The sequence below is a fragment of the Theropithecus gelada genome, chromosome 10 (assembly GCF_003255815.1).
Source record: "Theropithecus gelada isolate Dixy chromosome 10, Tgel_1.0, whole genome shotgun sequence".
Taxonomy (NCBI): Eukaryota; Metazoa; Chordata; class Mammalia; order Primates; family Cercopithecidae; genus Theropithecus; species Theropithecus gelada.
The window spans coordinates 84,960,678-84,974,535 of record NC_037678.1 but is presented as its reverse complement, the minus strand read 5'-3'; the positions used below and the strand labels follow the sequence as shown (position 1 = coordinate 84,974,535).

Sequence of the window (13,858 nt, the reverse complement as noted above, 5' to 3'; positions counted from 1 at the left end):
GAAGGTTGCCTAAGAAATGGAAGGGAGCATGTCTATGTCTTTTTAACACTTTAACATCTTTTCTTTTATTCCTGCTGGTTCCAGTTAATATTGCTGTGTAAAAATCCATTTCAAATTTAAAGGTGCAAAAGAACAACTATTTTATTATGCTGATGGATTCCGCGGGTGAAGTATTCAGAAAGGGCACAATGCAGATGGTTTGTATCTGCTCCCTTATGCCTGCGCCAAACTTTCTGGCACGAAATAGCAAGGGCCCCATTTTCTCCAGCTTCTAATAACACCTTCCTTAGCTCCCTTTAAGCCCTCATTGGCAGCTTCCTCAAGTCCTTTTAGACTCTTGTTAATACTTTGGTTCCCTTCCCGCTCTTGCTGCTTCACCTAGTTCCAAAGCCAATGCCACATGTTTTACTTTTATGATGTTATTATGTTATGTTTTGTTATAATATCCATCCTACTTCTATGTAACAAAATCGGTTTCAGTTACTATTGCTATATAAAAACTGCTATTCTTACTATGTAATAAACTTCTTCCCCTTGCCCCGCCCTAAGAAGTCAGTGGTAGAAGAGAAAGAAAAAAAAGCCCTAAGTTACATAATAAAACCACATAGGCTATATTTATAATAATGGTATCAGTGGTTCTCCAACTTTTTGGTCTCAGGATACCTTTATACTCCCCAAAATAGTAGGGAACACTCCAAAGCTTTTGTTTCTGTGGGTTACAGCTATTAATATTTGCTATATTAAAAATTGAACACAAAACTGAAATGTGGCTGGGTGCGGTGGCTCACGCCAGTAATCCCAGAACTTTGGGAGGCCAAGGCAGGCGGATCACCTGAGGTCAGGAGTTCGAGACCAGCATGGCCAACATGGTGAAAACTCGTCTCTACTAAAAATACAAAAAATTAGTCGGGTGTGGTAGCCGGCGCCTGTAATCCCAGCTACTAGGGAGTCTGAGGCAGGAGAATCGCTTGAGCGGGGAGGGGGCGGGGGCGCGGAGGTTGCAGTGAGCTGAGATCTTGCCATTGCACTCCAGCCTGGTTGACAAAGCGAAACTCCATCCAAAAAAACAAAACAAAAACAAAACCTGAAATGCTAAAAAGTTATTTAAAATAACAATAAGAAACCATTATATGTTAATATAATTAACACATTTTAATGAAGAATAAATTTTCCAAAAACAAAAAAATGTGGTAAGGAAAGTGTTATCTTTTGCATTAGTGTAAATTCCTCTACATCTGGCTTAAAGAAGCCAGGTAGATTCTCATTTCTTCCTTTACATTCAGTTCGACGTGATGTTTTGGTTGAAGTATAAGGAAAATCCATCAGTCATGGGTCCTGGGGAAGGGTCGTGCCCCAACTCCTACAAGCAATCCAGGCAGGACCTTAGTTTTCCCTACCGTATAAGAGTGCTGTAAGGATTGAAAGAAAGTAAGCTCTTAAGCGACACCTAGATAAATGATGGTCAGTTTAATTTCATTTCTTATCACAGCATTAGTCTGCCAACCACTCACATACAATCATATCCTGCGGGCTTATTCAGGGGCGGGGTGGGGAGAGATAGGCAACAGCGCATGCGCAGCTGAGACCGAAGCCCCAGGTGGAGTTCGCGCTGCACCTCTGAGGCCAGGTGAGCCGCTCCGAAGTGGAGGGCGGAGTCAGAGCAGCTTGTGGAAGCCTGCTTCCGGCCACGTGATACCATGAATGACCAATGGGAAGACTTGATGTCACCCCCGCTTCCTCACCCTGGCAACGGGCGGGTGACTACTTCCGGTGCAGTGAAGGCTCGGGGCTGAAGCGGGTGAGTGTCCCTCTTTCCCACGCTGTCCGCGCCGCTGCCGCCTCCGTGCTGCTGGCTCTGTGTGTGGGCCCCGAACGCTCGCTGGGACGTCCTCTCCGGGTCCGAGAGGGGGCGGCGCGCAGGACACCCCTTGCCCGGGGCGGGGCTAGAGGAGGGGGCCAGGATGTCCCTAGTTCCCTAGTCTTGGTCGCTCTTGGCCCCGTAGTCCCCCTTCCCAGCCTCATCTCCGGCTTGACGTCCTCGTGGCCATCGGGGAAGGACTGTCTGTACGTGGGGAGTTCTCGCAGTCCTTCACCCACTTTGCAGTCTCGGTCTGGAGATGTCTCAAGAGTCCGAGGTTCGCAGAGAGCCGAGAATGTGCGCCTTGTTCTGGGTGGCGGGTTGGGGCCAAGGCAGCCCCTTACTTAGTAATAGAGGCCTGATGAGAGTCCTGCGGATCGTTAGCATTTACTACTCAGGAGGAAGAGGAAGAGGAGGAGGAGGAGGAAAGGACCGAGAAGATGGAGCAGCTGGAGAGGAGGGGGAAAAGCAGGAGCTGGAGGTGTCCTGGAAATCGAGGGCATCATGTTTCCGGGAGGAGGGAGTTCAACTTTCCTGGCTTCTGTAGGGGAGGGGAAGGAAAGGTATTTTAGGGACCATTAGATTGCCGAATTATTATTATTCTGTATTAGCTAAGGAATTTGTACTTACGTTCTTGGGAGTTTAATAATTTATCTTTTTGTTTGTTGTAAATAAAACTTTTTCCCACCACTTAAAAAAAGTAGTGCTTATTAAGGAATATCTGGAAAATGCAGAAATAGTTATAAAGAGATCACCTATAGTTCTGCCAACCCAGCATTTTGATCTTTTTCTAATATTTTATTAATATTAACCTATTTGTGATCATAACGTATGCATGTAAAATGCGGTTATAACTAAGAGGCACAGTTACATACATTGTATTCATTGCACGGATAGATTGTCTTTTTTCCTCTTGAGAAAGTCTTATTAAGGTATTCATACACCATATAATTTATTCTTTTAAATTGTACATTTCAGTGGTTTTTCTCATATTCACAAAGTTATACACCCATCACCACTATCCACTTTCAGAACATTTTCATCATCCCCCAAAGCAATCCTGTACTCATGACAGTCACTCCCCATTAGATTCTCCCCTTTCTCTCCCAGACCTTGCAACCACTAATCTACTTTCTGTGTCTGTGGATTTTCCTATACTGGCATTTCATGTAAATGGAATCATAGAATATATGGCCTAAGTTGTCTGGTGTCTTTCGGTTAGTATGTTTTCAAGGTTCATCAATGTCTGTGTATCAGTATTTCATTCTTTTTTATGAATGGGTAATGTTCCATTGTGTGAATATACCACATTTTGCTCAGCCATCATCAGTGGATGGACATTTAGGTTGTTTACAGGTTTTGGCTGTTTTGAATAATTCTGCTATAAACATCTGTGTACAAGTTTTTGTATGGACGTATGTTTTCAGTTGTTTTGGGTATATACCTAGAAGTGGAATTGGTGGGCATATGGTAACTCTATGTTTAACTTTTTGAATAAGTGCCACATATTTTCCAAATTGGTTGCACCATTTTACGTTCCCACCGGCAGGTTATAAGGGTTCTGATTTCTTCGTATCCTTGGGAGCACTTATCTTTCTTTTTGGTTATAGCAGTCTTAGTGCTTATAAAATGGTAGCTCATTGTAGTTTTGATTTGCATTTCACTGATGGCTAATAATGTTGAGCATCTTTTAATGTGCTTACTGACCTTTTGTATATCTTTGGAGAAATGTCCATTTACTTCCTTTGCCTATTTTTAAATTGAATTGTCTTATTTTAAAGTTGTATGAGTTCTTCCTATATTCTAAATGTAAGTCCCTTTCCAGATACATGATTTGCAATATTTTCTTGCATTTTCTCCCATTTTATGTGTTGTCCTTTTACTTTCTTGTGGTGTCCTTTGAGGAACAAAAATTTAAAATTTTTGTGTGGCAGCTCGCACCTGTAATCCTGGCACTTTGGGAGGCCAAGGCGGGTGGATCACTTGAGGTCAGGAGTTCGAGATCAGCCTGGCCAACATGGTGAAACCCCCATCTCTACTAAAAATACAAATATTAGCCAGGCGTGGTGGCGGGCGCCTTTAATCCCAGCTACTTAGGAGGCTGAGGCATGAGAATCGCTTGAACCTGGGAGGTGGAGGTTGCAGTGAGCTGAGATCAGGCTGCTGCGCTCTAGCCTGAGCAACAGAGTGAGACTCCGTCTCCAAAAAAAAAGGTTTAAAATTTTGGTGCAGTCTGATTTATCTATTTTTTTTCTTTGCTTGCTTGTGCTTCGATGTCATATCCAAGAAACCATTGCCAGACCCAAGGTCATAAATATTTACCCCTGTGTTTCCTTCTAAGAGTTTTATAGTTTTAGCTCTTACATTTAGGTCTTTGATCTACTTAGAATTTTTTTTTCAAAGACTTGTCAAGTGCAATAGGGAGGATATTTAGAGTTAATTTTTCTATACGATGTAAGGTAGGAGTTCAGTTTCATTCTGTTGCATGTAGATAGCCAGTTTCAGCATCATTTGACGAAAGGACTATCCTTTCCTCCATTGAATGGTGTTGACACCCTTGTTGAAAATTAGTTGATCATAAAAGTGTAGGTTATTGTTTTCTTAATGATTTTTCTGTATTGGACATTTAGGTTGCTCCCAGATTTTTGTTATTTTAAATTATCCTGTGTTAAACACAGTATAAAAGGCATAAAATCTTTTGTCTATTTAGTTATTTTGGTAGAAAGTTTTCTCAGAAGTGGAATTACTGGTTCAAAGGTGAATTTAAGTATGTCCTGGAAGTTCATTTAATGCTGGGCGTGGTGGCTCACGCCTGTAATCCCAGCACTTTGTCTCTACTAAAAATACAAAAAATAAAATTAGCCTGGCATGATGGTGTGCGCCTGTAATTCCAGCTACTCCGGAGGCTGAGACACAAGAATGGCTTGAACCTGGGAGGCAGAGATTGCAGTGAGCTGAGATCACGCCATTGCACTTCAGCCTCGGTGACAGAGTGAGACTCTGTCTCAAAAAAAAAAAAAAAAAAAAGGCAACAACACAGTTATTTATTCATGAGTTATAATAGCTTAAGAACTGGATTTCTGTCAAAGCCCTTTGCTGTAAGATGGATGAATTCCATGACTTACTTCCTTTTTCAACTGCTTCTTAAAGAATAAGCAAACCTACAGCAAAAAACTTTAACACCACAGCAACAGGGCACGTGGTAGTTTTCAAAGTGGTATAAAGAAAAAAAAAATGTGTCATCACATAGTAGGAAAATAAAACAATCTTTTAGAGAGATGAGACAAGATTTAGATCTTAAAATAGTGCCATGGAAGTCCCTGCAGAAAGAACAATGTTATAGACTGCATTTCTCTCCTGGCCTTGATAATCAAATTAATGTAAACTCATCTTGGTCTCAGAAACGGCCACCTTAAATCGTCTCTTTTGGTAGATAGTACCAAGTAAAAAAAAAAAAATTTCAAATGTAAGAGGCTATTAGGAGAAGATTAAGTTTCCCTTTCATCCTTGCCCCTTAGTCGGCTAGTTCTCCTTAGAGGCATCTGTGGTGATTTGTGTCCGTATAGACTTGTTTCTACGTAGAGTATCTCTGAAAAGATAGTATATATACACAAAATTATACATTTAGAGGCTCTTGATACTTACAGATTTTCTTTTTCAAAATGGTTATATCAGTTTATGGTGCCAGTACAGTGCTAGTAAGGAAAATTTCATTTTGGTTTGTATGTTTTTGAATATTGTTTCTCTAATATTGGATACCTAATTTAAATGTCCTCTTTCATGTATTGCCTGATCATGTCTTTTGGCCTGGTATTTGTTTTGATGGGAGTTACCCTTTATGAGCTTTCTTTTGGCAGCCTTTTTTAGATGGTTGTTTTATGATAGCCTGGATTTGGTAAGAAAAGTTAACATGCCTATGAGCTGAACAAGAGTTGAGCAAAAGGAAGTTAAATGCTTTAGGGAGAGATCTGTGGGATTTGGAAAGTTGAGAGCAACCCAAACTGACTTTAAGGTGAGATAGAAGTGGGTAGTGCTATTGAGAAAAAGGAGTAATATGGAAATAACTAGATTTTGGGAAAAGATGAGCGTGTTTTGGTTAGGCCAAGAGTGAGGTGGACCTAGACTGAGCTATCCATAAAACTTGTGGCTGTAGCTAAGACAGAAGATAAAGTTAGGAATCATCTGATTTGCTGAGAAGATAGTTTTGAAAGGTTGGCAGTAGATGAAATTGCTGAAGGTTAGCCGGGAGTGGTGGCTCACGCCTGTAATCTCAGCACTCTGGGAGGCTGAGGTGGGTGGATCACCTGAAGTCAGGAGATCGAGACCAGCTTGGCCAACATGGGATTCCCATCTCTACTAAAAATACAGAAATTAGCCAGGCGTGGTGACACGTGCCTTTACTCCTGGCCACTCAGGACGCTGAGGCAGGAGAATTGCTCGAACCTGGGAGGCAGAGGTTGCAGTGAGCTGAGGTTGCGCCGCTGCACTCCAGCGTAGGCGATAGAGCGAGACTCCGTCTCAAAAAAAAAAAAAAGAAAACTTGAAGGAAACATTTGTGATTGGAGTCAGAGGTGGGTTGTGAACTAGCATAGTAGATTTCTGTGTTGCCAAGGAAAGCGGGTGATCAAGAGAATCAAAGGTTGCAAGCAGAATATTAAGAAAAGGTCACTGGGTTAAGTAACTTGGGAAAGGTACAATTTATGGGAAAAAAGACTTTTTTTTTTAAACAGATTAATAAGATCAGTTTATCCATTTAAAGTCTACCCAATGTATCAATTTGCCCATTCAAAGTGTACAATTCAGTGGTATGTAGTGTATTCACAGAGTTGTGCAACCATTACCAAATTCAACTTTAGAACTTTTTTTTTTTTTTTTGAGATGGAGTTTCGCTCTTGTTGCCCAGGCTGGAGTGCAGTGATGCATTCTCTGCTCGCTGCAACCTCCGCCTCCTGGGTTCAAGTGATTCTCCTTCCTCAGCCTCCCAAGTAGCTGGGATTACAGGCATCCGCCACCGCGCCCGGCTAATTTTTGTATTTTTAGTAGAGATGGGATTTTGCCATGTTGACCAGGCTTGTCTTAAACTCCTGACCTCAGGTGATCCACCCGCCTTGACCTCCCGATGTGCTAGGATTACAGGTGTGATCCACTGCACCTGGTCCTAGAACATTTTTATCAGCACAAAAAGAAAGCGCTCCCATTAGCAATCCCTCTCCATCACCGTACCCTCCTTCCCTCCAGCCCTAAGGAATCACGAATCTACCGTCTGTCTCTTTAGATTTGCTTATTCTGGACATTTCATATAAATGGAATCATACAATATGTGGCCATTTGTATCTGTTTTTTTTCATTGTTTCAATATTCTTTAATGACATAGTGTGTGTCAGCACTGTATTCCTTTTTGTGGTTGAATAATGTTCCATTGTGTGACTAAACCACATTTTGTTTATCCATCATCAGTTGATGGACCTTTAGGTTGTTTTTAGGTGCTGTGAAAAATATTGCTATGAATATCCATGTATAAGTTTTTGTGTAGCATATGTTTTGAGTTCTCTTGGGTATATACCTAGAAGTGGAATTCTTGGGTCATAGCATAACTCTGTTTAACTTTTTGAGCAACAGTTGCAGAGGATAGACAGGTTGCCAGTGTTATTTAGAAACAATCATGATGAATTTTAATATCATTACTAGGAGGAAATTGCAAAATGTCTGTGTTCAAACATTTCAGAAATCAAGCCATTATTAAAATGATCTATAGAATTTTTTTTTTTTTTGGTCTAAACCTATTATGTGCCTATGTTTCTCTTTTTGTTGGAAACCTTTTGTGTTGAGTGTTACCTCAAAGGTTAGCTGAAGTATTAGACATTTTTCTTGTGAATCTATGTATTGATTTAAGTACACTTAAACCAGTTTCACATAATGATTTGTTACAATGATTACAGATACGATGAAAACGTCACAGAGATATTTGATGATAATCTACAGTCATGATGTATTTTTCTCCCTCATCTTAACTGTAAAGATCAAATACTGTGATTTCCCTCCCTCGCATTTGGATTTCCTGTAGTTTATGCATCCCAGAAATTCAATATTCAGAGAAACATACTTGCCCTGTTTTGGTTCTTTGGCTTAGCTCATTACCTAGTGTTCCCGTAAATGAATAAATGAATAAAATCTTTTTTGTAAGTAATTCAGATGGTTCAAATTTGAAAGGTTCAAAGGGGTGAACAGTGAAATTTCTATCCCATCTTTTGCTATTAGTTATCCAAATCTCCTTTGGTAATCAGTATTGTATGACTTTTTTGTTTATCCATCCAGATTTATACTTTGCATATGGTACTGCAAATACTTCTGTACCATACCTTAACAAATTAGTTATTTCCATTCCTTTTTTACTTACCAAATGTGTTTGAGACTGTTACATATATTTTTATCAAGTTTTCTCATTGTTTCCAATGGCTGCTTTTATTTTTAACCACTTCCATCAAGACATTTTTGGGTCTGTATCTTAATTTTGATTGATTTTACCAAATTGCTATTGTTGAGTCATACCAATTTATACTGCCACTAGAAACTTATGAGAGCTCCTGTTTTTCTGTACTCTCAAAATATGTTATTTTTGATTATTTGCCAATCTAAGTTAAAAAATGGTACTTAAGTGTAGTTTTATTTTGCATCTTTTTTTTGAGTGAGATTTAGCATTTTTTGTCCAGTTAAGCTATTATGTAACTTTTCTGCAAACTGAGATTTGTCCATTTGCCCTTTTTTTTTGTTTTTGTCTTTTGTTGGCACTCTTTTATTTATTAGATGTCAGACCTTTAATGAGTTATGAGTTAAACAAAAACTGATGTTGGAGCAGAAGTTGCTTCATTTCTAACTGAATAAAAAATATTTCAATAACCATTGGGAGTTGGAGGATAGAGTCATATATTGATAGTTAATTTAGTTGAGCTCCTTTCCCAGTCCAGTGGAACTTTAGGGCCAGCATTTTTGGAGGGGTTTGTTGAGCTTATATGTTTGCTAAATAAATATATTTCAGATAGTGTCTGAGGGAGGGTAGATTGCTCAAGAAATGGAATATTAATCACCTTCCACATTTTCTTTTTAGACAGTGTCGAGAAGCAATGTTTTAAAATCTCTCATATATATTAAAATTCCTGTTACATCCAACCATATAAAATGTTGATGTTATAATTGTGTTTGTATTTTCTTTCTTTTTTTTTTTTTTGAGACAGATTCTTGATCTGTAGCCAGGCTGGAGTGCAGTGGTGCGATCTCCACTCACTGCAACCTCCGCCTCCCGGGTCCCGGTTCAAGCGATTCTCCTGCCTTAGCCTCCTGACTAGCTGGGATTACAGGAATGCGCCACCATGCCCAGCTAATTTTTGCATTTTTAGTGGAGATGGGGTTTCACCATCTTGGCCAGGCTGGTCTTGAACTCCTGACCTTGTGATCTGCCTGCCTTGGCCTCCCAAAGTGCTGGGATTACAGGCGTGAGCCACTGCGCCCGGCCAAAAAAATAGGGAAATCTGTACTTTTTTTTTTTTTTTTGAGACAAAGTCTTGCTCTGTTGCCCAGGCTGGAGTGCAGTGGCATGATCTCAGCTCAGGGCATCCTCTGCCTCCTGGGTTCAAGGAATTCTCTGCCTCAGCTTCCTGAGTAGCTGGGATTACAGGTGCCTGCCACCATGCCTGGCTAATTAGTAGTGATGGTGTTTCATTATCTTGGCCAGGCTGATCTCAAACTCCTGACCTCGTGATTCACCTGCTTTGGCTTCCCAAAGTGCTAGATTACAGGTGTGAGCCATCGTGGCTGGCCAGTATTTTCTTACAAAATATAACTATTATAATTTCTTATTTATGAAAAAATACCTCAGATGACAGTGAGTCAAAGTAGTGTGAGGTTTCATAATCCATACTGCTTAGATGTGTTTTCATTTTTGCCGAAGCTCTTAATTTTCCAAAGCCTGAGTTTTCACTCAATCTGTATGTGTGCTTCTAGACTAATGGTCCCAAGCTCATTTCATGGCTGGGCCAAATATGATGGCATGATATAAACATGATGGCATTATAGGCTGACAGATGAACCCCTAAATTCACTTTGTCAACTCATACATGGCTAAATGATAGCCTATTTCAGAGAAATATTGTGAGAAATAACCAAAAGAAAATAAAAGTAACTGAGGCAGATTCTTGTGAAGTCTTTGGAGGAAAAACATGATTAGGAAGGCAACCACCACCACAAAACAAAAACAAAACCAGGCATTTAAATTTACTGTTACTTAATAAAAATCAGCACTTTTGTAATAAAAATGTTTTCCTGCATTTATGAATCTATGTAAATATTTGAATGCAATGGTGTGTATATATGATTGATTTTAAACTATTTGTCTTGTAGATAAAATGTTATGTAATAAAAATTAAATAGACTCTTAAGCCAAGAATTAAGGGAATTTAAAAATGCCACATAGCAGTGCTTCTCAGACTATCTCTGTTATAAAAGACCAGCTTTCAAAAATTTTCAATCCATTGTGGACCAATACTTAACGTAAAATACAAACAAAAACTCCCCAAATACCACCAAAAACCAAACATTCAAACAAATTTGAAACTTAAAAATAAAAACTCAAATTTTTGCTTGATTTAGCAGATAAAATTATTAAAAAAAAACATGAGGAACTAGAAAAGAATTGTGAAAACTACACATATTGGTTATTGAAAATGTGCTTATAAAGCAACTAACGTGAATAAAATAATACTCTCTTGTGGGCTGGTAATAAATACTGGGATGCAGACTGTGTTCTGAGTAACCTGCTTTTTTTCTTTTTTTGGAATAGGCAGCTAAGTAACTTCTTTATGTTTCTTTTCTTTTCTTTCTTTCTTTTTTTTTTTTTTTGAGATGGAGCTTACTCTGTCTCCCAGGCTGGAGTGCAGTGGTGTGATCTCGGCTCACTGCAATCTCTGCCTTCTAAGTTCAAGCAATTCTCCTGCCTCAGCCTCCTGTGTAGCTGGGATTACAGGCGTGTGCCACCACACCAGCTAATTTTTTGTATTTTTAGTAGAGATGAGGTTTCACCATGTTGATCAGTCTGGTCTTGAACTCCTGACCTCAGGTGATCTACCTGCCTTGGCCTCCCAAAGTGCTGGGATTACAGGTGTGAGCCACTGCGCCCGGCCCCAAGCAGGTACTATCAGTGGACAGAGAGATTTAAATTCTAATCTTTTTATATTACCCAATTAAATAATTTTATCCGACTTCAGTGGGAATAAGAAAAAATAATTTTAATAAATAACTTTGATACCTTTTTTGTATTACCCAATTAAATAACTTAATAATAGGATTTTTGAATGTTATCTTTGCGTGAATTTGTGTAAGTAACTTGTGTATTGGTGGAAAGAATGTATACCATCTTTGCCTCTTTTCTTCTAGGGTAATTCCTCTCCTGCAGTTACTTTTGGATGGAAGTATGCCCCTTTCTCAATAGAAGATGGTAATCTTGGAGAATGACCATGGAGAAGGGGATGAGTTCTGGAGAAGGGCTGCCTTCCAGATCATCTCAGGTTTCGGCTGGTAAAATAACAGCCAAAGAGTTGGAAGCAAAGCAGTCCTATAAAGAGAAACGAGGCGGCTTTGTGCTTGTTCATGCAGGTAAGCTTTGTGGATAGCTTGGAAGATGCCAATAATGTCGATTTTTCTTTTTCTGCCTTGAAGTACACTGAGAATCACATTTCACACTTGGAGGAGGCAAAACTGCCAGAGAGGAATTGGAACGAAAGCGATTGTTTGACTTTGATATAGTGAAGACCTTTTTTACTTCCCATTTAGAAGATCTTAGAATGGCAGCTCTTCCTTGGTCTTCACTTCCCTACCCCATTATCTACTTTAACTATGTAATAGATGTATTTAGGTTAGGTAGTATTAAAGCCACACAAAGTAATTTTTAAACTCTCGTTTATGTTTTTTAAAAATAATGTTGCTGCCGGAGGCTGAGGCAGAAGAATTGCTTGAACCCGGGAGGCAGAAATTGCAGTGAGCCGAGATCGTGCCACTGCACTCCAGCTTGGGCGACAAAGCGAGACTCCATCTCAAAAAAATAAAATAAAATAAAATAAAATAAAATATTGCTGAAAAAATTGTATTGATTCCCGTGTTAGACTGTGGGTATATTAGGGCATAATTACACAATTTTTGAGCTAGTTCACCTTCTTTTTTTTTTTTTGAGATGGAGTTTTACTCTCGTCGCCCAGGCTGGAGTGTAGTGGTGTGATCTTGGCTCACTGCAACCTCCACCTCCCAGGTTCAAGCAATTCACCTGCCTCAGCCACTTGAGTAGCTGGGATTACAGATGTCTGCCATCACATCTGCTAAATTTTTGTATTTTTAGTAGAGATGGGGTTTCACCATATTGGCCAGGCTGGTCTTGAACTCCTGACCTCGGGTCATCCACCTGCCTCGGCCTCCCAAAGTGCTGGGATTACAGGCGTGAGCCACCGCACCTGGCCCCCCTTCTTAATATTTTAAGTGAGGAACCTTAAGACAAGAGAAATTAAGTGACTTAAGTGACTTCAGCCACATTGCTGGTTGGTGCTAGAGCTAGCATAAGAAACACCTAAGTAGGCCTAGTGCTTTTGATGCTATGTCAGCCTGTGATCTTTCTGCTTCAGAGGACCATGAGGACAGACAGAGTGAAGTTCATCCCCTGGGTCTCTCATTTTGAAAGGTCTTGGGTTACAGAGCAGTGCTGCTCTGCCCAGGTTTCCTCAGCAGGCTCTTTTTCCTTTGGCCATTTTTATTTCCTTGCATTCAGAGTCTACTTTCCATGACCTCCGTGAAGAGAGAAGGAATGTCTGGGTTTCCTTTTAACTTTCCCTGGGTAGTTAAGCAAGATGACAGCAGGATTAGCTTTGATATGGAATGAGGAGTAGAACTGTTTCTTCTTGTGAGACTGGTGTCCTGCCTGGCCATTAACCTTTGGCCATATCTAGACTGGGCAACCTGAGAAGCCTTATGTGAATCTAATCCAGAGTATCTAAAAAAATCCAAAAAAACAAAAACGAGGTTTAATTCCATTTTCTCACAGGTGCTTTTATAAGGAGGTGAGGTAAATTTACAGAAATAACCCAGTTAAAAGTAGACCTGGGACTAGAGCTTCTGCCTTCAGACTCCTAGTCTGTGTTCTCTCCACTACACTATGTTGATCATGCATCTTCCATGATCTTCCATGATAACAGTGAGTTACCATATTCAGAGTGAGGGTTTGGAAAGTGTAAAAGAAAGGTCTGAACGTTGTAACAGGCAATAACATAAAGCTTCAATTAGTTGGAAAGCCTTACTTTCTATAACTATCATGACCCTGTCCCTCCTCTCTTAGACAAAGACTAGATGATAATGGCCCTGCCAACCTTAAATAATGGAATTCAGAAGCTGTGATTCAATGTAGAGCTTATTCCCGCACAAAGCTTGAGCATGTCCACCTGGGAAACACTGACTCCAAACAAACGGGGTCAGTGTTCCAAAGTGGAGAAGTTAAAGTTTCATTTATTTATTTATTTATTTATTTATTTATTTTTTTTTTTTTTGAGACGGAGTCTCGCGCTGTCACCCAGGCTGGAGTGCAGTGGCCGGATCTCAGCTCACTGCAAGCTCCGCCTCCCGGGTTCAGGCCATTCTCCTGCCTCCGCCTCCCGAGTAGCTGGGACTACAGGCGTCTGCCACCCCGGCCGGCTAGTTTTTTGTATTTTTTAGTAGAGACGGGGTTTCACCGTGTTAACCAGGATGGTCTCGATCTCCTGACCTCGTGATCCGCCCGTCTCGGCCTCCCAAAGTGCTGGGATTACAGGCTTGAGCCACCGTGCCCGGCCTTAAAGTTTCATTTATATAAGTAGAGATAGAAAAAGTGTAGCAGGATGATAACATTTTCCATAGGAGACCAGTGCATAAGTTACAGCAATTTGATTGGTTACAGATTGCTACATCCTGAGGAAGATTACTTTTTACTTTGTG

At 40.2% G+C, this 13,858-nt stretch overlaps 1 protein-coding gene across 4 annotated transcripts in view; it reads left to right on the top strand.

Moving 5' to 3' along the window:
* Positions 1 to 1,751: 1,751 nt before the first annotated feature.
* Positions 1,752 to 13,858, top strand: part of TASP1 (taspase 1) — a 261,785-nt gene continuing 249,678 nt past the window's right edge. For 3 of the 4 annotated variants that reach the window (XM_025400225.1, XM_025400224.1, XM_025400223.1), the window contains exons 1-2: positions 1,756 to 1,798; positions 11,285 to 11,503. In XM_025400225.1, the coding sequence (XP_025256010.1) occupies positions 11,359 to 11,503 (145 nt within the window). In that variant the 5' untranslated portion in view covers positions 1,756 to 1,798; positions 11,285 to 11,358. Of the gene's footprint in view, positions 1,799 to 11,284; positions 11,504 to 13,858 lie in introns of all 4 variants that reach the window. The other variant, XM_025400222.1, reaches the window with a different exon arrangement.